This window comes from Pelodiscus sinensis, chromosome 24 (genome assembly GCF_049634645.1).
Source record: "Pelodiscus sinensis isolate JC-2024 chromosome 24, ASM4963464v1, whole genome shotgun sequence".
Taxonomy (NCBI): domain Eukaryota; kingdom Metazoa; phylum Chordata; order Testudines; family Trionychidae; genus Pelodiscus; species Pelodiscus sinensis.
In genome coordinates, this window is record NC_134734.1 from 8,373,976 (window position 1) to 8,396,136 (window position 22,161).

Sequence of the window (22,161 nt, forward strand, 5' to 3'; positions counted from 1 at the left end):
GGTTCAGTGTGTGTGTCAGGGCTGCCAGCAACTGGGATAGGGGTGCAGGATCTGGGCCCGAGGTCATCAGAATGCCCTTGTGCCAGATGCTGTACAGATTCTTCTCCCAACAGAAATCAGCCCCTCCCCCCCCTTGTACCAGGCACCGCACAAACTCTGCTCAAGACCGAGATCAGGGCCCACATTAGACCAGGGGCTGCACATGCTCCTGGCAAGAGAGAGTCCTTGCCCCAAAGACATTACAACCTTAACTAGGCAAAATGTGGGAGAGTGAAAGGTTCCCCTCCTGCCACAGAGCGGGGAAACTAGCCATGTGTTTTTCAAAACGCCTTGTATCCGTGCCCCAGACTCTTTGAGTGCAGCTCCCACCACCCTGTACAGAAAAGCAGGGGGTGGTGCATGCATGAATCTGTGTTATGGGCAAACCAGCTGTTGGAGTATGGGTATAATTAACTCTGCACGCACTCTGCGCAGAGGGTGGATTCCCTTGCGCAGAATCCACCTGTGCCGTTGGCTCCCCCTACCGTTGCATTTTGTGTCAAGATCTGAAGAACTTGCCTTACTTCCATCCAGGAGCAGTGAGCCAGGTTAGCTAAAGGCTCCCTCTGGGCCAAGCACTGCGCAGACACCCAACAGCTGCCATGGAGGGTGGAGAGACCTGGCCAAGCTGGGAAGCAGTCGTGGCAAGGCTTATCAGTCAAAAGGGATCTCCATCAGAGGGCCTACGGGAGGCATGGCATCCAACGTTGAACCCCAAGGGCGGGGGGGATAAGCAGGCTGACGGGGAGCATCAGAAGGTGAAGAGAAGATGGGGTACCCATGGACAGATGGGAGCCACAATGTGGGCCAACAAGGGGGGGTGCGATGAAGTGGGATTACATTCATCTTGTGATGCTGCATGTGAGTTCTAGTTTCCTATAGTGATCCTGCGTATGTGTGTGCGTGCACACATGTGCCTTAGTTTCCCTGGGCACTGCACCAATACCTAGACAGTGATAGGAATTTCGGGTGTGACAGCCTCCCCTAACTACCCAATGGCTGGTGTCATTCATAACCTGAGCCTGGAAAGGGGTGCAACCTGGCTGCCAGGTCAGGTTTTTCCAGAGAAGCAAGACAAAGGTAGGGGGAGGAGCCTTGCTAGGACCAGGTTGTGGGGAGTGGGGCAGTATGGAGGGCTTGGGGTTCAGAAAAGGAGTCAGGCAGCTCTGAGCCCCCTCTCTCCAAGATGGATTATACTGACAGCAAGTCTGTTCTATGCTGAGACCACCTAGACTAATAAACCTTCTATTCTGCTTGCAAGCTGAGTTATGTCTGGCTCTGGATGAGGGTGCGGAGCCCTGTGACTTCCCCACTTGGTGACTGGGGTGCATTGGATGGTGTGCTGGGCTGGAAAGAGGAGGAGGGGGGGGGTCTCTGGGGCAGGCTGGCACAAGGACAGGGTGAGACTGAAGTAACTGGGCAGGATGGGATCCATCCAAGGACAGGCCAGCACAGAGAGGGTCTGAGGACAGACACATCCAGCAGAAGGTTTGTGGCATAGGCACCCCTGATATTGTGTGTCTCTTTTCCCCCACAGGACCCCGCTGGCATATTTGAACTGGTGGAGGTGGTTGGGAATGGGACGTATGGACAGGTCTATAAGGTAAGTTTACCACCCTGTCTTGGCTCGCCACACGCTTACCCTGTTCCCAGACACCTCCCTGAGGCAGCCAATGGCACGGACAGTCCCAGTTATGCTGAAATCCTCTGGCTCCCCTCTACCTTCCATTGAGACTGGGAGTCCCCAGTCATGCTGGGTGCTGCACAGAGTCCTCAGTCATTTTGGAAGCCTCACACCCCTCACAACTCAGGCTGCAGGGCCCATGGCACTGGGTACTGTGCGTTATTAGGTGTATTGCGGTGGCTCCAGGGTACCCAGCCGTGGCCCAGGACCCCATGGCACTGGGAACTGTGCGTTAGGTGTATTATGGTACTGTTGGGGTATCCAGCAATGGTGGTGGGTGTTGTCTTTTATTAGGTGTATTACAATAGTGTCATGGTACACAACCAGGGCCCCGTGGTGCTGGTTGCTGTCCATTTTTCGTAGGGATGTGAACCTGTACCTGTGTACATGGTTAACTGATGAGCCTGGGCTCATTGATTAACCCTCATAGTTACATGCAGCCCTCCCCCTCCACACACACAGAACTAGCTGCCCCTTTCCCCTTGCTGCTGCCTCTGAAACAGAGGCACCAGCACCATGTGGGGGAGGAAACAGGAGCTGGTGCTCACATGCCCCCCCCAACATGTAACCGCTGAAAATTTCAGCAGTTACATACAGTAAAACTCTGTTAGTCTGGCATCCAATGCTCCGGCACTCCTGATGGTCCGACACCATCAGGAACGCGGAAGTGCTTGGTGCAGCCGGACTATTGGAACAGCTCTGCGCCCAGCTTCCCCCATTTAGCCGCTGCTGAAACTGACCAGCAGCTGAATCGGGGAAGCCGGGGGCAGAGCAGCTGGGTGCTGCCGGGTTGGTCTGGTAGCGCCACCCCTCGGGGCTGCGGGACCAACCCGGCAGCACCCCGGCTGCTCTGTCCCAGGCGTCCCCAAGAGCAGCTGGGTTGCTGCCGCATTGGTCTCGCAGTGCCAAGGGGCGGTGCTTCCGGACCAACTCGGCAGCACCCCAGCTGCTCTGTCGCAGGCATCCCTGATTCAGCCACTGCTGAAACTGACCAGCAGCGGCTGAATCAGGGACGCCTGGGACAGAGCCAGACTATCAGAAGGGAGGGCTATGAGGGGGGTGGGGTGGGGTGGGGAGGATTATCCGGCACCCCCTGGGTCCTAAAGGTGCCGGATTATCAGAAGTTTACTGTATTTACAAAAATTAACGCATTTTAACATCCCTGGTTAGTTGTATTACAGTAGCGTTGGGGTACCCAGCCATGGCCTCAGGCTCCTTGGTGCTGGGTGCTGCACAAACCAAGACCAAAGAGTTGCCCCTGGCCTGTGGAGCCAACATTAGCAGTCACTCATTCCGCTGTCGTAGCCCATGGTACCGGTGAGCCATGCTCTAATACCAACCGCAGCCACTGCACAAGTAATTCCTCGTCTCCACCTAATTAGCAGCACATCTAAGGCTGGAGGCAGCAGAATGCTCAGCATTGGAGGACAGAGCGGGGCAGTTGTGGGAACTTGAGCAGGGGGTTTGCTTGCAGGAGCCCATCTATCTACTCCAGTGTGGTCCTGGGCAGGCCAGTCCCTAACCACTCAGGGCATCGCCTCACTGCTCCACCAAGTGTGCATTGCGCTTGCCTGTGCAGGCAGGTAAGAGACCAGTTATGTCCTGAGGTGCAGGGTGCGCTAATGACAGCGAGCTGCCTTCCGGGTCATTAATGGACACAGGCAGACGGCTCCTTGGTATCCATCTTGCTATACTGATTTGTATTGCAGCAGCGCCCAGGGACCCACCCAGATAGGGGCCCTTATGAGACTCCTCACCAGGCTGAGCTCAGGGCCCTGCTGTGCAGGGCATTAGACAAGCCCTGGCTGAGATCCTAGTGCGACAGGACCCTCAGTTCTGCCAGCAGGGTCTGTGCTGCTCCCCACTGCTCTGCTCGTTTGAATAATAATTACCATCCCAGTCTCTGCTGCCTGTGGGCTATTTGCATGCTAGGGTGATCAGTGATGGACTTAATTTCCATGTGAATGGGATGGACATGGCATGAAAACCCAGCATCTTCGCTCCAGCTGTTGCAGGCAGAAAAGATAGAACCTGTGACTGGTGGTGTTGAAGTCTCCTCTCTGGAAACCCAGGTTCATCTGTCTGGGCATGATTTACTTTCTGGCCTTTCGATCCAGGTTGTTATCTTGGCCACTTCTATAGCTGTAGTATCCAAGTGCCTCCCATTCTTCACTAGCTTCCCCCGTTACAGACCAAGGTGTGGAAACCGAGTCACCAAAGCAGCTCAATGACTCGCCCAGGAAGTCTGGCAAAGCAGGGACTCAAACCCAGCCCTAGGCTGGCAGGGTAACGCATTCCCCATCCTTCTACACTCTGGAGCACAGATTGTGGGACATGAATGCCAAACCCCAGTGGCACATGCCCAAAGCATGCCATTTCCCTGGGGCATGGTGGGTAAATAGCCAGTGCCTGACGTGCCAGGCTTGAGAATGCCCTAGGTATGGGACTTGGAGAGCATTTCCCATTACATTGGTTGCTCAGTGGAATTGGCAGCAAGTGGGGAGCAGGAGCCAGTGCTCGGGGGGGGGGGGGGAGAACAGGGGCACAGCGGGGAAACAATGCAAGTCTGCGGGGCTCTTGTAGATTTCAAAGTCTGAACTGCTGCAGTGGGAACTCGGAGCCAGAAGGGGTTGTTTGAGTCCCTGCTGGCCCTGTGCTTCTGCGGTGTCCCGCAGCAAGTTGGGGGGAACTGGAGCCAGTGATGTGGGGAACTGGCATCATCTCTGGGGTGCCGCCTGATTATTGAGAGCCTGATAACTGCATTTTAACATCCTCAAGTGGAATGTTGGGTTTGTTACCCGTGTCTGGACTAGGAAATGCTCCCCCCGTGCCTTGTGGGAGTTACAGTTTGCATGCCCCATGCCGCTGTCCACTATGGACCAGGCAGCTTGGCTGGAATACATCTCCCATGAGGCACGGCAGTGGAACTTTTTCACCAAAAGTGTGAAACTTAGCTCGGGGGCATCCCTGTTTTCTGATGGTCTCGGATGCAGGCCCTTTCTGATGGAGACCCAGTGTTGACAACTCACCCATCTTTCACATGTAACATGCGCATAGGTCATGCCCACGCTTGGCTCGTATGGCCCCCGGGGAACCCCCTTCAGTGTGACAGCCTCTTCTTGGGGAGCTACTCTCTCTCGGGGATTAGCCTCGCCGCCTCCTGGGACCGCAGCTCTCTGAGTTCCCAGCACACCTGTGTCTCACTGTAGGGCCCCCTCAGGGAATCCACTCACTCTGGGCCCCTGGGGCCTCCACTTGCAGAGGGACTAGTGCAGCCCTGTTCTCTAGACCAGAGTGACTCTCAGCCAGCGTCCAACAGGAGGGTTTATTGAGCTTTGAACATACTGCAGGAACTCTCAGGCCTGCAGGTCTGGCCCCCCTCAGCCCAGCACGTCTGAGTCTCCCCTGCAGCCAGGTGGGCTCTGCTTGCTCCCCCTGCCCAGGCCAGCAGCCCCCTCCTCCCAGCCCAGCCCCCATATCCCTCCCCAGCAGCCCCTTCCCTGGCCTCTGTCTTCTGTCCAAGTAAATAGTAGGGATGTTAAAATACACAATGTCTAGTAATCATGTAGCCACAACAATTTTTAGCGTTTATGCAGTCACTAAATACTCCCTGGAGGGGGCGGGACCAGCAGACCAGCTCCTGCCTGACACCCTGAGCTGCTGCCTCTGGTGGAGGTGGGAGGGGCAGGTGGTTCCACAGTGTCACTGCTTTTAAGCTGGCTCCCCCAGCACCGACACCTGCCTGCCCTCCCCCTGCTGCCTCTGTGGGAGGCAGCAAGGCAGAGGGGTAGATAGCTCCCCGAAGCCAGCACACGTGGAGAGCCAGCTCTGAGCTGCAGCAGCAGGGAGCCAATACCTAGGGGAACTGGCTTGAAAGCTGCTTTCCATGTGTACCAGTTCCTGCCCGCTTGCCCCCCTCACCCTCCACATTGGTGCCCCTCTACCAGAGGCAGCAGCACGGGGGCTGGGGGGCAGGTGACTCTGTGGGGATCCGTTGCTTTGTGGGGCTTTTAAGCCAGCTTGCCCTGAGCACCAGCTCTTGCCTACCCCCCACAATGCTGCCTCTATGGGAGGCAGTGGGTAGCAGGGGGTGTGGGTGGCTCCGCAGGAACCAGCAAACTGGCTGGTGCTCATGGGGTTTTGATAGCTCCTGTCTTACCCTCCCCTTGCTGCCTCTGTATCAGAGGCAGCAAGTGGGGAGGGTAGCATGTAGTGATTTGGATGATTGTTTAAATGGCTATACGCTGACATCCCTCGTAACATCAGCCATCTCCTCACTAGCAGTCCTCAACTATGCTGACTTGCTGACCTTTATCCCCGTGATCTCCCAAGTGTTGGCCTTGTCTGAGCCTAATGGGACTGCTGCCATCTGAACCGGGCCAGCCCCCAGGTTCAGCAAAGGCATATTGTGTGAGCATGGATGAGGGAAGCAGATTAAGGTTCCGTTTATGTGTGGCCTCCCAAGGGTTAATGTGCACCAAGTGAATGTCCTGAGCACCCTAGACTTGTCACCAATGGGTGTAAGGCACATCTTGGCTCTTTAGTGGTTGGTCAGCTGTTTATTAGAGCACCTGTGAATCAAATGTAAATGGAGCTTGAGTAGGGGTAGAGATTCTTTCACCTTTGCATTTGGCAGTGGTTTTATCTCCAGCACTCCTTGCTTCTGCTCTTACCACTAGCCCTCACTCCCCTCCCAGAGGTGAGAGAACACTTAGGAGTCCTGGCTCCCAGCCCCCCTGCTCTGACCCTTTAGCTTCTATTCCCCCCCCCTTCCCCCCCCCCCCCCAGCCAGGCAGAAAACCCAGGAGTCCTGGCTCCAGGCCGTCTCAGCTTCTACCCACTGATCTTCCTGGTGTGCCGTGTGTCTCGGAGTCCTGCGGGGCACAGGCTGGTGGCTTCGCTCCACTCCTGTGTTGAGCCAGTCCCTTGGCCTGGCCTAAAACATTTGCTGGATCAGCTGCCGTCTGAGTGGCGGGTGATTTGAATCCGGCATGTTTAATGTGGTCTGGACAGTGTTTCCCTGGTATGTGCCCCCACGTTCAGAAGAAAAGCGGGTTGTGTGGTGTGCACCGAATTTTGCCACCTGGTTTCAAATCCCCCTCCCCCTCTGTTTCCTAGTGAAGATAGGGCCTGTGTTCCTAGCATTTTCCTGGATTCTGGCCCCTCTCTGGCAGGGAAGTAATAAGAGCCCTCCCTTCCCCAGAGTCTGGCTCAAAATCTCCTGTGTAGCCAAGGGCTGTCCCCTTTCTGCTCCATCTGGTCAGCTCACTGTTGTGTACTGGTGTGCCGAGGTGGGCCCAGAGTCTCACCTGCCCAGGCAACTTGGGCCAGACTGTCTGAGACCATCGGTTGTGGGGTGCAGCCTTTCTACCCCCGGACTGGAACAAGGGGGCACCTGGATCAGGACTGGTGGCACTAAGCATAGCGGCCCCTCCATGGCCAGGTGTGGAGGCTGCTGTGACTGCAGGGAGAGTGGGAGACCAAAGGGGTGGGCAGGATTCATGTAGAAAGCAATTTGGTGTTTTAATTTGGTAATGTTCCATGTCCTGCAGGCCCCGGGCTGCTGGGAGCATCCCTGCTTTCCATTCAAACCGAGCCAGGCGTTACTAGCCCTGCGGCGGCAGAGCAAAGTGACCCCAGTGCCTCACAAAGCAGGAGACCAATGAAAAGAAGCAAAAACTGGATTTCTGAAGATTGATTTTTAAGCGGCTCTCCTTGTTTTTGAGAGCTTGGCTCCTTGTACTTGGGCTTGGCGTGGGGGGGTTGTACAGGAATGTGTGTTCAAAACCTGTGGGTCAGGGCCTGAGCTGCTGCGAGATGGACTGAAACAATCAGGGCAGTGGCAGGGAGGTTCTGTTGTGTTAGGTTTTGGGGCATCACATAGACTCCCCAACTACACCCGCTGAGATCAGAATTCTCATTGGGCTGGACACTGCCCTCTCTCCCATAGTGCTAAGCATTGCCGGGACCTCTCCAGCTGAGATCAGGGCCCCCCACTGCACCAGGCACTGCCTCAACCTCCCCAGCTGAGATCAGGGCCCCCCACTGTACCAGGCATTGCCCAGCCATCCCCCCAGCCAAGATCAAGGCCCTGTAGTGCTAGGCACTGCCCAGTCCCCTTCGGCAGCTGAGAGCAGGACCTCTAGGTGGCCATTAGAAGTGGACTCTGATGTGGGGGTGAGAATTGCTTGCCTTCCTATTCTTTGATATCTCTGCAGCTCTGCAAATACCCCTGCGCGTTATGTTCCTATGGAAACCCTGGCTCTGGGTTTTTTTCAGTATCGTCCCCCTGCTCCTGGAATTCAGGCTGTTCTCAGTAGTGGCTAAAAATAGCCCATCCAGTCCCCCCTCCTCCCCCACTAGAGCCCTGTCTGGAAAACTGGTCCCCCCATGCTTAGCAGACCCTCCACACCTCTTTCTTCAGGGACCCTGGCCCACTGAAACAAGCTAGGTGTGGCTGGACCAGCAGCTAGGGTGAGGGGCACCTTCTCACTCAGCTAGCAGGATTCGGTGCCAACAGGTGCGGCCAAGTGGGACTCGCCGCATGCCCAGTGAGGGCTGGTATCCCCTTTACAGCCAGAAGGGGAGGCACACAATGAGCCTGAAAGTGGCATTTACAAGGGCACCTGATTCCCCATCCTCTCCAGCCCAGGCTGGAAAATTATCCAGAGCCCTGCCGGGGTCAGACCAAAGCATGTCATCCTGCAGAAGGCATAGCTGGTGTATGCCCCAGAAGTGAGCAGGGGCAAGGAGAAAAACACCCCCAGGGCCCTGCCGACCTGATCTAGGACAAGTCTTAAGCGTGGCAGGAACGGACTGGTCATCCAGGCGGCCAGTCCCCTCAGCACTCGCTCTTCCTTCCTCCTGGCCCCCAGAGTGGGTGCAGTTAGCCTCTTCTCAAGGTGCCCTTTCCCAGTGCTGCTCATTCCCAGCTGTTTTACTCACAGCCCCTGTCTCCCGATCCTCTGGTGGTGTGGGGGACGGGGTTTGAAGCCCAGTTAAAACCTCACCACTCTCCTTCGGGAACTGCCAGTCCTCCTGCCCCAGCTACTGTGCCTCCCAGTTGCCTTCCAGCACTCCAGGCTGAGTTAGGAGATCACAAGCCAAATACACACTTTGCTAATCACAAGGATTTAGCCTGGGTGGGTTGCTGTGGGGCAGACCAGAGGCTAGGGGGATGGGTGTGCATGATTAGGAGAGGGCCCAGGGGTGCAGTAGAAAAGTCTAGGTGCCCCTTTGCCTAGCCATGGAGCCCAGACACTTGGGTAGGAGCAAAACCTGCTCCTTGCTGCCTCAGGATGCGTCTCTGGATTCCTGGGTGCAGAGTCGGCACCCCCTTCACTGCTCCCGAGCACCTCTCTCCAGAGCTGAGCCTGGCGTCATGCTGCCCCAGGTGGTGCACCTCCTGCTAGGAGGAGGAAAGCAGGGGCAGCTCCCTGGAGAGAGAAGCCGTATTTTCCGCACCTTCCTGCAAGCAGCTCGGGGGGGCACAGTGAAGTCTGCATTGTCCCACGCCCCCCCACATCAGGCTCCAGCACAGAGGGAGCAGGAGGCCGTTACTAGGCAACGGCCACCCACGCCCCCAGTGTGTGGCATGCTAGACAATGCAGGCACATGGCAGGGGGATGGAAGGAGCCCCTTCCCCCATTCACCCACATGGATGCAGTGCAGGGGTCAAGCAGCGGGTCTCTGACCCCCACTGTGTGGGAGCCTTGGCCTATGTTGCTTTAACCCTTTCAATCCCAGCCTGCCCTAGCGCCCAGTGTTAGCAGTCCTTACCCAGCCAGTAGGCATAGGGCTGGCATGGCAACGGGCACTGGGTTTGAAGCCCAGTTAAAATCCCACCACTCTCCCACACTAGGACAGAGACCAGCTGCTCTTAATCTGTAATGAGACTGCAGTAGATCAGCTCTAACACCCGGCAGTCCCAGCCCCCTCCTCTGACCCAACAGTACCCACGGCCCTCCCAGGGCCAGGGACAGAACCCAGGCTCCCAGCCCCCGCAATCCTCTCCCTACAGGAACACCGTCTCGTGACTCTTCCCATTCACCTGCTGGGCCCTGACATGTCTGTGAGCTCATCCCAACCCTAGCTAGCCTGTGGCCGTGGTCCTGCCCTGGAGGTTGCGTGGCCTGTGACTGGCTAGAGCACACCCTGAGCCGTCAATCTGCGAGGGGACTCCCTGTGCCAGTACAACCCAGCACATGCTCCTTCCCTGCTCCCAGATGAGTCGGCCTGCTGCTTACTGCCTAATGGATCCAGGCCCAGCCTGGTATCTCCCCCAGGAGCAGAAGGTCCTCGGGGGGCTGTTTTGTCCCCCATATGCATCCCGAATTATCCTGTCTCAGTGTGGCCCAGTGGGTAGGTGGCAGGGCTGGGCCGCAGGACATCTGCATTCTGTTTCCAAGCAAAAGGACAGGTGTTCTGCTTATAAGCAGCACGCGGGATCTTTTTCAGGGGGAAGAGGCAATACGTCATTTTTATTGCAAACACTGCATAGAAATCAGTACATGTGCGCACTCATACACACGACACCCCCCATTAGGGTGGATACAAGGAAGAAGCCAGGTTCAGTAGGCCACAGTCTGATACTCTGAAGTTGCCTTCACAGGCCTAACCCAAAGCTACATGCCCCAGTTCTCTCTGTCCCCCTCTCCCTCTCCCCACTTATATATATACTAGCCAATTAGCCCGTCATAAGACGGGATTTTCAGGTCTCTCCTCCACGTTGGTCTTCTCTCCTGAGCCTCCGGTCTCTCGCTCTGTCTCTCTCTCTCTCTCTCTCTCTCCCTCTCCTCCTCCTACTGCCTCCCCCTCTCTCAGCTCTCCTCCCCCTCCTGCCGCTCTCTCGGAGGACCCCGGAACCCAAACGGCCATTTGGGCTCTGTGCTCCGCATGCTGCATGGGGAGCTCGGAGCCCAAACGGCCGCTTGCGCCACTTGCTCCCACGTGGCGGCCCAGCTAAGCGGTGCAGAAGTCAGCCGAGCGCCATGGCAGGAGGCAAAGGGGGGTGGGGCGGTGAAGTTCACGGCCAGGAGGTGGGGCCTGGAGCTGCTGTCACGCTGCATGTCACCATCCTGACCCCCTTCGCCTCCCGCCGTGGCACTCTGCTGACTTCTGCGCCGCTCAGCAGGGCCACCATGGGGGAGCAAGTAGCCGTTTGGGCTCCCCCACGGCGGCCCAACTGAGCGGTGCAGAAATCAACCGAGTGCCATGGCAGGAGGCAAAGGGGGGGTGGGGTAGTGATGTAAACGGCCAGGTCCTGCCCCTGGCCATGTACGTCACTGCCCTGCCCCCCCTTCCCATCCTGCCGTGGTGCTCAGCTGACTTCTGCGCAGCTCATCTGGGCAGCCATGGGGGTGCAAGCGACTGTTTGGGCCCCGTGCTCCCCATGTAGCACAGGGGTGCTGCATGGGGACCACTGCACTCAAATGGCTGCTTCTGCCGCTTGCTCCCCGGTGGCAGCCCGGCTGAGCAGTGCAGAAGTCAGCCGAGCACCACGGCCGGAGGCAACAGCGCCGCCCAGAGGGAACAGCCAGCATTTCAGCGTTACAGAGTCACAGACATTGGGCTACTTATAATGTTTCCTGTGGGACACAGTAACATCACAGCGACCACAGGCTAGGGGTGTAGATAAGGGTGGGTAAAGCCCAGCCCCACTCCTTCATCCGTGAAGCCTAGCCCCCCCACTACCAACCCATCCCTCTCCAGCAACCAAGTGGAGAGCTGGGAGTGGGATGCCTCAGCCTTCCTTGGCCCTCAGGGGCCGAGCTGGGGCTGAGGCACCTTGAGCCGGCCTCCCTGGGGCAGAGCTGGGGCTGGCATGCCTCGGCCGGCCGGGGCTTGGAGTGGGTGGGTGCAGCCCTGGAGCAGGGAGAGAAGAGGCGGGACTGGCATGACCGGAGATGGGAAGAGAAAGGGCCTGGGCTGGTACAGGCACTACCGGGCTGGGGGAGAAAGGGACCGGGCTGGCGGAGCAGGGGACAACAGAAAGGGACCACAGCCCAGCCCTCCTCCCCTCTCTGGTTGTCAGGTTGCCTACCCCCTGAGAGAGGGGGATAGGCAAGTGTAGCAAGCAGGGGGTAGGCAACCCTGTGGGTTTTGCAGTGTCCTGCTGGAGTTGTCTAATCGTTGATTGGTTTACGGGTGTCTGCCTTTTGCTAGAGTCCTCCATTCTGCCCCTCTTCAGCCATCCTGAATTTGACCAAAGTCTTGAGTTCACCAGTCTGACCATCTGGTGCTGGAGTCTTCCCACATTTCTCTCACACAGAGGCCAGCTCATGTTAAAGCAATTTCTCTTACAAAGGAGCAGGCAGGATTCCTTACAGATGTACAAAATTAAAAAACATGTTAAACAATTTCTTACTAACTTATAATACCTAGTATAAAATATACTTTAATACCTAGAAGCAGCTATACAATAAAGCTTATGAAACAAAATTTCTATAACTGCATGAAACAAAGGCTTCATTTTATAGCTATGTAACTACTACTATGTGACAGGCCTACATAGTCCTATCCCCCTTCATGCCTCAGGTTCCCTTCTGGGGTGTAAAGACAAGGAGCCCTCCCCTTTGTGCAATGCTCTGTGAGCTCAGGATGATTAAATTCCTGTGAGTAATGTAAGCAGGCGAGTACTGATCCTTTCCCTCATGCCTTTGGCAATTGAGCCAGTTTCTGTGGGAATCTTGGGACTTGTAGCAGAGACCCTCCACAGGCCCCTAGAACACTGTGGGGGGATATTTCCTTTCATCTCTTTGAAAGTGGCTGCTGCTTCTTCCAGTGTCCCCTCTCTGCTTCACCTGCCAGTATGACAGTTCATGGTATAATAGTTCCTCCATGTCAATCGGGGCAGTGCCGCTCTCCCCTGTGGCTCATCCCTGGGCTTCTACAAGGTGTCCCCAACAGTGGGGTGCTGGTCACAGGCCCAGCACAGCCTGGTTCCGCCATTCCTGTAGGTGCACAGCCTCCTGGCATATCACTGCGGCAGATAATGAGGGTTGGTCCTGTAATGGAAGGGCAGAGGGTATGACAGTTGGGAGGGTATGCTGCATTTCTGACACTGGGTCACGTGTTCTGGAGAGGGCCAGTAGGAATTAGGGACGCTAGATATTGTATAATTCAGTAACCGTGTAACCGCACCAAATCTTAGCGGTTGCACAATCATTCAGTGGCCCCAGGTGTGAGGCTGGCAGCCAGTGTGCTCCCAGCTCCATTCCTGGGGAACCCCCTGCTGCACAGGGCAGCAGAGCCTCTGTCCTCAGAGGCCCCAACTCCCTGCAGACAGAGGCCGTTCCGCCATCTGCTGGCAGGGGCTGCACCAGCATCCCGCCTCCCTTCCCCCCACGTTGCTGCCTCTAATAGGGTATGTCTACACTAGCCACCCTAGTTCGGACTAGGGTGGCTAATGTAGTCATTCGAACTTGCAAATGAAGCCTGGGATTTAAATATCCCGGGCTTCATTTGCATGTTCCCGGGCGCCGCCATTTTTAAATACCCCATAGTTCGAACTACCTGCCCACGGCTACACACGGCACGGGCTAGGTAGTTCGAACTATGGGGTATTTAAAAATGGCAGCGCCCAGGAACATGCAAATGAAGCGTGGGATATTTAAATCCCGGGCTTCATTTGCAAGTTCGAATGACTACATTAGCCACCCTAGTCCGAACTAGGGTGGCTAGTGTAGACATGCCCATACAGAGGCAGCAGTGTGGGAGGGGCGAGGCAGCTCCGAGAAGCCGGTGCTCCTGCTGCACACCAGTTCCCACCCCTGACTCTCTGCCTCTGTGGGAGGCAGTAAAGGGGAGGGCAAGAGGCTCTGTGGAACTGGTATGTTCAGAGCACCAGCTTGAAAGCTGGCTTCCCACATGTACTGGCTCCCGCCTGCCCCCCTCACCCTCAGCATTGCTGCCTCTCTATCCGGGCAGGGCATGCAGCTCCATAGGATCCAGTACTTAAGCCAGCTCCCCATAAGTACCAGCTCCTGCCTGCCCCTCCCCTTGCTGCCTCTGATACAGTAACTGTGTGTAGTCACCAAGGCTTATTGGTTAATTGTTTACACGACTGTGCTACATCCCTAGTGGGAAGGGGGTGAGGGTCTGGTGAGTAGAATGGGGACTGGCAGACCTAGGGTCTGTCTTTGGCCTTGGCAGTCTCCTCTCTGCTGGGACTGTATTCACGCCCCGAGTGGTGGGCTGGCTCCCCCTGCTGACCAAATGACTGCTGTGCACCCCGTCCTGGCACCCAGGAACTTGCAGCAACTGGGGCAGGCAGCACAATGGAGCCTGATCTCAGTTGAGGGGCAGGCAGGTGATCTGCAGCACCTGGTACAATGGGGGCCCAAGTGTGGACTGGCAGGGTGCAGGGGAGTTGTTAAACATCCATGTACCCCAGGAGATGTGCAAGGATTAGAGGAATTTTCGGCTGCCCCCTCTTAGTCATGGGTTAGTTCTTCCCCAATGCTTGTTGCTGTCACCCTCATGCCTTCTAACCCAGACACCTGTTGTCCCCTGCTGCAAATATCCAATGGTGGTGAGTCCTGCGGGCCAGCCAGTGGTGCTGGGTCCAAGCGCTGTGCTGCTTCCCCTCCCATCTGTGCCCAGCACTCATGGGCTGACCCCCCTCTCTCTGCCTTTGCCTCCTAGGGCCGCCATGTCAAGACAGGGCAGCTGGCAGCCATCAAGGTCATGGACGTCACAGAGGTAAGAAGGAGGGTGGGCTGGGACACCCCTACATTATCCTACAGCATCTCAACCTATCTGGAGTAGCAGTGGCCCCTTTCTCAGTCCTCCACTCCATTTGTTCTTCGTCTCTCCCTGGCCTGGAATGCACTGTGACTAAGAACAGCACTGCGTGGCCATGCCCAGTCCTGCTAGGCCGGCTCTCTGCCCTGCCCCTGGCTGGGCACAGTTTCAGACCTCAAGGGTATCTTTCCCCTCCCAATGTCTTTCTTCGCCTGCTGCACTGGGACTCTGCTGGTTCCAGCCCTTCATTTCCAGTGATCTTTGGCCTCTTCATGCTCTGGGACCAGTGTTCCGCTTCGGCACTCAAAGCACCTCCTCCCTGGGGCTTGTATCCCTCCATGGCCTTTCCCAGTCCAGCTCTGCCACCTCTTCTGTAGGCTCAGCTCTCTGCCCCTCTGATGGAGGGCACCACCAGACCTGGGCTGGCAGTGGCTGTGGGTCAGGAGTATGGGGCACTGCCATGGTTGGAGGGAGCTCAGGGCTGAGCTGGCAGGGGCTATGGGTTGGGCATGAGGGACACCCCAAAGCTGGCCAGGGGGAGCAGGGTTTCCTGTAACCCTAGTCCTTTCCCCCATGCAGGATGAGGAGGAAGAAATAAAGCAGGAAATCAACATGCTGAAGAAATACTCCCACCACCGTAACATCGCCACCTACTATGGGGCCTTCATCAAGAAGAGCCCGCCCGGGAATGATGACCAGCTGTGGGTGCGTGGGGCAGGCAGTCCCTCAGGCTGCCTGGGCATGAGCACACATCACCACGGGGGCACAGACACGGGCTGGGCACACAGAAGGGGCTAGCAGCCTGGGCATGTCTGACGCCTCCAACCCTTACTCAGATGACAGGCCTAATGACACATGGGCTGTGCCGCGCCTGCACCAGCGGGGCCCTGGTCTCAGTCTATGTGCCTCTGAGCATGTGTGGCAGGGCCCTGGTCTCAGACTGGGGGGGGTCTCTGCTAGGGATGTAAAAAGTGCTTCCAAAATGTAACTGTAAGCCCTCAAATCCTTGTGGTTACACAGCTACACACTGCAGGCTGCAGTTTGAACTTAAATAAGCTTTATACTGCAGCGTTCACCACACAGCCTCCCTGGGAGCAGGGCTGGCAAGGGCTGTTAGCTCCACTTCCAGGGAGGCTTTGCTGAAGGCTGCAGCCGGGTCCTAGGGAGCCAGCGTGTAACCTATGTTGGGGGCCAGGCTGGGCCCACCATGGACAGGGACTTCTCTGGCTGACCAGAGCAGCCCCTGCCTGCAGTGGGCTTCCTGGTCGGGGCAAGCGAGCAGATGCTCCAGCCCCTATGGGTTAACCAGAACTGATAAGCCTCACCCATTAAGGGTGACGATTCACATCCTTAGTCTGTGTGGCACCCAGCGCAGCTCTGATCTCAGGCTGGGGTGGGTCTGTGCAGCACCTGGCGTGGCATGATCACCACGGTTCGTCGCTATCTGCCATACTGAGACCCTGTGCCCATCCCTCCCCTCCATTTGTGCCCAGCTCTGTGCATGGGGCTGTCCCAGCTCAGCCAATCTCTGTCTGGCCATGCCCCAGATCCAGCAGCATGGTGTGAGGGGCCAGGCTGGTAACTCTGCCTTCCCCACAGCTGGTGATGGAATTCTGTGGGGCCGGTTCTGTCACAGACTTGGTCAAGAACACTAAGGGCAATGCGCTGAAGGAGGACTGCATCGCGTACATCTGCCGGGAGATCCTGCGGGTATGCCAGGCCGCACTGCCTGACCACGGCGCAGCTAAGAGCTGGCGGCTAGGAGCCAGGATGCCTGAGTTCTCTTCCCAGCTCTGGGAGGGAGTGGGGGCTGGTAGTTAGAGCACAGGGGCTGCTAGCCAAGATTGCTGGGTTCTCTCCTTGGCTTTGTGGGTGGGGGGGCTGGTTTGTTGGGGGGCAGACGAGGGGAAGACTGGGAGCCAGAATTGCTGGGTTCTCTCCTTGGGGCTGGTGGGTTTGATGGGGGACTGGGAGCCAGGGCTGCTGTGTTCCTGTGCCTGGATCCCCGCTGAGTTTTCCCTGCTTCCCTAGGGCCTGGCTCACCTACATGCTCACAAGGTGATCCATCGGGACATCAAAGGGCAGAATGTGCTGTTGACAGAGAATGCCGAGGTGAAGCTGGGTAAGTTCCATTCCCAGCCCTGCCACTCACTCCTGTCTCTAGCAGCTGCCCCAGCTCCCTGAGTGGGCATCTCTTCAGCCTCCTGTCCTCAGGAGAAACTCCTTCCTCCCCTCCTCTTCCCCTTGCCACTCCTCAGCTTCGGGCTCTCATGACTGGCTCACATGATGGGGTCCGAGACCCTTCTCTTTCCTTTCTCTCTGGCTGTTCTGATGGCCAGCATGTCAGTCCTGGTTCAATTCTGGGAGGGTCAGCACCATCCTGTGGCAGGGAGTTCCCCTGGCCACCCACAATATGTTACCTTCTCAGCCTGCTTTACAGTGGGCCACTTCTGCCTGCCAAGAGTCTGAGCCCATCATCCTGAGAGGGGGGAACTGCCAATTCCACCCCTGCATGGGAGGGATGGCTTCTGGGTAGGCCATACCACTCCTTGCCTGGGGGTGGAGCCACAGGTGAGGGTTGCTGAAGAGCGACAGCTGCCTCTTCTCCCTCTCCAGTGGATTTTGGGGTGAGCGCCCAGCTGGATCGGACGGTGGGGCGCAGAAACACCTTCATTGGCACCCCCTACTGGATGGCCCCGGAGGTGATTGCCTGCGATGAGAACCCTGACGCCACATACGACTACAGGGTAGGGCAGGCCTTGAGGCCTGGGAGCTTGGTGGGATCCGTGCTGCAGCGGGGGCGTGGGGCAGCCTAGCCCTGGGAGCCAGAAGTCTTTAGCCCAGTCATGCCAGCATGCACTGCAGGCGGCACAGGGCCTGTTTGCATGAGAGCCGTCTTTTCTCACCCCCCACTAAACCAGCCCTACTCTCCACAGGTTGGGGCTGTGATGCACCAGGTCTCAGCCCTGACAGCGCACCTGTCCTTGCTGTGTGTGTGGCCCAATCCCATGGGTCCCCACCTCTGTCGCCCCCACCCCAATCCCTCCAGGTCCCTCCCACTCTGATCCCTCTGGTTCCCCACCTCCCAAACCCCCCTCCCCCAATTTCCTCACATCCTTCCCCCACTCTGATACCCCTGGTTCCTGGTCCTCCCTCCCCAATCCACCTGAATGCAACAAGGGATTTCTGGGGCATAGCTGACAGTACCAGTTCAGGGCCAATAGCTCAGAAACTATGCTGCTCAATCCAAGGCTGGGTGTCCTCCACTCTGTGGCACCCAGCCAGTCGCACAGAGCACATCTGTTCCCGCACCAGCCAACAATCCCCTCAGACGCTCCAGTTCCATTGGGTGCTTGCTCATGTCCATTCAACATAGCTGTATGACCGGTGCGGAAAGATTTTCCCTCAGCAGTACCCATAGGGGACTGGTCTCAGATCCCCCTGGGCCCCTCCCTCCTCAGTGACAGTGCTTGGAACAGTGTGTTCCAGCCTTAGCTGTAGCTTAGTTAACTTTCCCTATTCAGTTTCAGAGGGGTCGCCATGTTAGTCTATAACTTTAAAAACCACAAGTAGTTTTGTGGCAATTTAGAGCAGGGATGGGGAACCTCTTTTAGGTCAGGGGCCACTTACCCACAGAAAAATCAGCCCCGAAACTGGGGCCACGCACCACACAAGTGAAAATAAATAAATAAATAAAATAAAACCCAACACCCTTGTTGGCTTCCAGCTGTGACACTCCCCACATTCCCCTCCCACGCCAGGCTAGTAGATTTTGTGTGCCCCAGCTGTGGGAGCTGGAGCACCAGTGCTGGCTATGCAATGCTGGGGGGCCCTGAGCCTCGGGGCCCAGATGCAGATCCCTGGGCCTGAGGTTCCCCACCCCTGCGTTAGAGACTAACAAATTATATAGTACCATGAGCTTTCATAGGTAAAACTCACTTCATCAGATGAGTTGGAATGGAAATAACAGAAATATAGATAGATTAGATAGATAACAATAAAAGAAGTACTTGTGTTAATGAGGTTAATTAAGTAGCTGGCTGTGTCCCAATTATATTTTTTGATGTAAAAGTGCAGATGCTAAAGGCAGGGGAAATTTGCTTTGTAAAGCATTAATCAGTTAATGTCTTTATTCAAGCCAGGGTAACCTGTGTCAGAACCGTAGATAAATTACATTTCTTTCTCTGTAACTGGGTAGTGAAATTCTTTTGTAGAAGAATGGCTACTTTTAAATCAGTGATTAAATGACCAATCAGATTAAAATATTCCCATACAAGTTTATGTATTACCATTCCTGATGTCTGATTTGTGTCCATTTATCCTTTGTCATAGAGACTGTCCACTTTGGCCAATATACATGGCAGAGGGGCATTGCTGGCACTTGATGGCATATATCACATTAGAGGATTTGCAGTTGTATGAGCTCCTGATTTGGTGGCTTATGTGGTTAGGTCCTCTGATGGTGTCGCTTGTATAGACATGTGGACAGAGTTGGCAATGGAATTTGTCATGGAGTATATCTGAAGTGTGATGTGTGGCTGCTGGAAAGGATTTGCTTCAGGTTGGGGGGTTGTCTGTAGGCAAGAATTGGCCTGTCTCCCAAGGCCTGTGAGAGTGAGGGATCATTTTCCAAGATAGGTTGTAGATTGTCAATGATGTTTTGGAGGGGTTTAAACTGGAGTTCTGTTTCCAGCAAGGAAAATAACACTTATATCGTGTTCCTCGGAACGCTCAAGATACGTCTGTTCCAGATATGGCTAATGTCTGTGTACTCCTGGCCTAACACTTGCTCCTTTCCAAGGTGTTGTCAGCGTTTCACTTGGGGCAGGATATATTCCTTCCAGTCCTCTATCCTAGGGGTTTCCAAACTTTTTGACACGGGGACCAGTAAATCCATTCACGAGCTTTTGGAAGGCTGGTAACATTCATTTACATATTTGCATATTCATTAAGCAAATTATGAATATTCAAATAAGTTGTTTCTGGTCCTCTCAAAGCCCCCAGTGCCAGCATTAGCAAAGCTTTTGATACAGTCACCCACAATAGTCTTGCCAGCAAGTTAAGGGAATATGGATTGGATAAATGGACTGTAAGATGGATAGAAAGCTGGCTAAATCAGGGTTTCCCAAACTTTTTACTTTAGTTGGAACCCATTTTTTTTCCAGTACTGTTTTTTGCAGCCCAAAAATATAAACGCATATTAAAAAAAGAATGAAAAATGAATAAATTTTCAGTGTTTCACCCGGCTGCGTCCTCAGCCCAGCTTGGGCCAGGACTTGGGGGACCCGGCACCACATGAGCACTTTGGGTGGCGGGAGCAGGAGCAGATTGGGGGTACGGTATCTGGCTAGGAGGGAGGGTGCAAGGAAAGGTAGGGTTGCCAGGTGTCCGGTTTTGTACCGTGGTTTTGTACCAGGCAGTCTGGTATTTGAGGGTTTTGTCTGGGAAACAAATTGAGAAATTACCAGACATATAAAATGTCTGGTATTTTCTAATTAGGTACGTTTTATTATAATTAGCTGTATCAGTCTTTAGCTGTGAACTGCCTGGCTGGTAGATGTGCTCACGCTGCCTGAGTGTGTCTACCTGCCGGGCAGTTCGCAACTACTCAAGAGAGGGTATGGGAGGAGGGGAGGAAATGGAATCCCCGGCCGGACTCACTCATCTGCCAGGGTCCACAGGGTCTGCATGTGCCCGGGTCAGTCCCGCTCCCCTCCCCTCCTCTCCCGATCTCCCCAGTCCAGCCCTGCTTCTGGCGGCTGGTTCTCCCATCCTCCTCCTCCTGATCTCCCCGAGCCAGTCCCCCCGTCCCCCAGCCAGCCCTGGTTCCACCGCCTGCCCTCCCCGATCTCCGCCGAACAACCCCGCTGCCTCCAACCCTGCTTCCGCCGCCCAGGGGATCGCTAAATGGATCACCTCTTGCATCCTCACATGTTAACAAATTGGCAGATGCTCAGCTGCTCTCATTGGTGAGGGCTCATTCGACTAGGGCTCCGGCCTTTTCGGAGGCCTTTCTTGCCCATGGCCTGATCCAGGATATCTGCCATGCAGCAATGTGGTCTTCAGTTCACATCTCTTTACATCATCACGCAGTACTCTAGAGACAACCTGGCATTTGTCAGAGCAGTATTGCAATCTGCATGTCCCTGAACTCCTACCTGCCTCCACAGGTACTAATTGCAGTCACCTATGTTGAATGGACATGAGCAGTCACTTGATGAAGAAAAGATAGTTCTCTGTTTCTGTGACAGGTGTTCTTCGAGATGTGTTGCTCATGTCCATTCAACTTCCCACCCTCCTTACTCTGTTGGAGTGTTTCCAGCAAGAAGGAACGGAAGAGGGAAGGGCTCAAGCGTGCCCTATCTAGCATGGCATGTGTTCACCACTCCAAGGGGCACTGGACCTGTCCCCTATTGGTACTGCTGAGGAAAAATCTTCTGGCATCAGTCCATATGGCGAGCACACACAGCTATGTTGAATGGACATGACCAACACATCTCGAACACCAGTTATCAAAACAGGTAACTCTTCCTGGTGCCGCCACCAGCATTATACCTTATATAGATCAGAGGTTATGAAAACCAATCTTACTAAATCTGAACAGGTTCTCTCGGTCCCAAAGGACCAGCCACATCCTAGGTCAATGTATACCTTAGATCTTACCCAAAAAGCATGCTGTCCCAGTCCTTTAGAATCTAACATCTAAAGGTTGGCGAGAGAGAGAGATAAAACTGTTAAAGGAATCAAATTACACATATCAGTTGCCAAGTTCTTGGTTCAAGCTTGTAACAGAGGGTGGAATAAGTTGCTGGCTTAAGTCTCTGGAGCACATCTGCAGGTTAGATGGGTCATTCCATCCTCTGTTTATAACGGTGATTCTCAGATTGCAATCTAACAGTCCATGGCCGCTGGCTCAAGGCTCAGCCACTCCCCCCTGCAGAGGGGAGGCCATGCTGGCACTCCAGCTCTGCTGCTCCTACCCCCAGCTTCTCACTGGGGAGGGAGAAAGCCCCAAGCCTCAGTTATTTGCAGGTGGACGCCATGGCTGCCATGCTGGTATGAACGTTCACAGAAAAGCTCCTCAGATGTGGATTGGCACCTCCCATGCCCAGTGTTAGTCAAGTTCTGCTATTCAACCCAAATATCCCTTCACAATAGGCTGGCCCGGCCTCCTCTTGGTATGTCTCAGGAGCAAACATTTGTAATACAAGCACATCGCCAATACTGATAACTTTCAATACAACAATGATATATGCATACAAATGGTACAGTTGTAACCAGCAAACCATACACTTTCCATAGACACCTCACTTGGGCCACTTTGGACAAGATTTATTGCAAACGTAACAGTGGTTGCAACAGTGATCTACATGGTCATATTTTAATCAGAGAACATTACGCTGGGTTCCCTCCACTTTGCTCCCTCTGGTTCCCCATGTCCCAATCCCTTGACCCGATCTCCCTGGGTCCTCCTCACCCTCTGATCCTCGTGTTTGCCACATCCCAGTCTCCCAGGCTGCCCGTCCCAATCCCCCCCACCCTGATCTCCCCAGATCTTCCCTGTGCTCTGATTCCTAGGTTCCCCACATCCCAGTCCCCTTGGGTCTCCCCTCCCTAATCCCCCCACCCCGATTTCCCTGGGTCCTCCCCAGACTCTGATCCCCTCTGGATTCTGTATATCCCAGTTGTCCCTA

The 22,161-nt window shown here is 55.3% G+C and overlaps 1 protein-coding gene across 9 annotated transcripts in view; it reads left to right on the forward strand.

Annotated features, from left to right (window-relative positions):
• MINK1 (misshapen like kinase 1) overlaps window positions 1-22,161 on the forward strand; it is an 80,931-nt gene that overhangs the window by 27,232 nt on the left and 31,538 nt on the right. For all 9 annotated transcript variants that reach the window (XM_075908049.1, XM_075908051.1, XM_075908052.1 and 6 more), the window contains exons 2-7: window positions 1,577-1,642; window positions 14,369-14,425; window positions 15,047-15,172; window positions 16,067-16,177; window positions 16,499-16,589; window positions 17,084-17,214. In XM_075908049.1, the coding sequence (XP_075764164.1) occupies window positions 1,577-1,642; window positions 14,369-14,425; window positions 15,047-15,172; window positions 16,067-16,177; window positions 16,499-16,589; window positions 17,084-17,214 (582 nt within the window). The remainder of the gene's footprint in view (window positions 1-1,576; window positions 1,643-14,368; window positions 14,426-15,046; window positions 15,173-16,066; window positions 16,178-16,498; window positions 16,590-17,083; window positions 17,215-22,161) is intronic.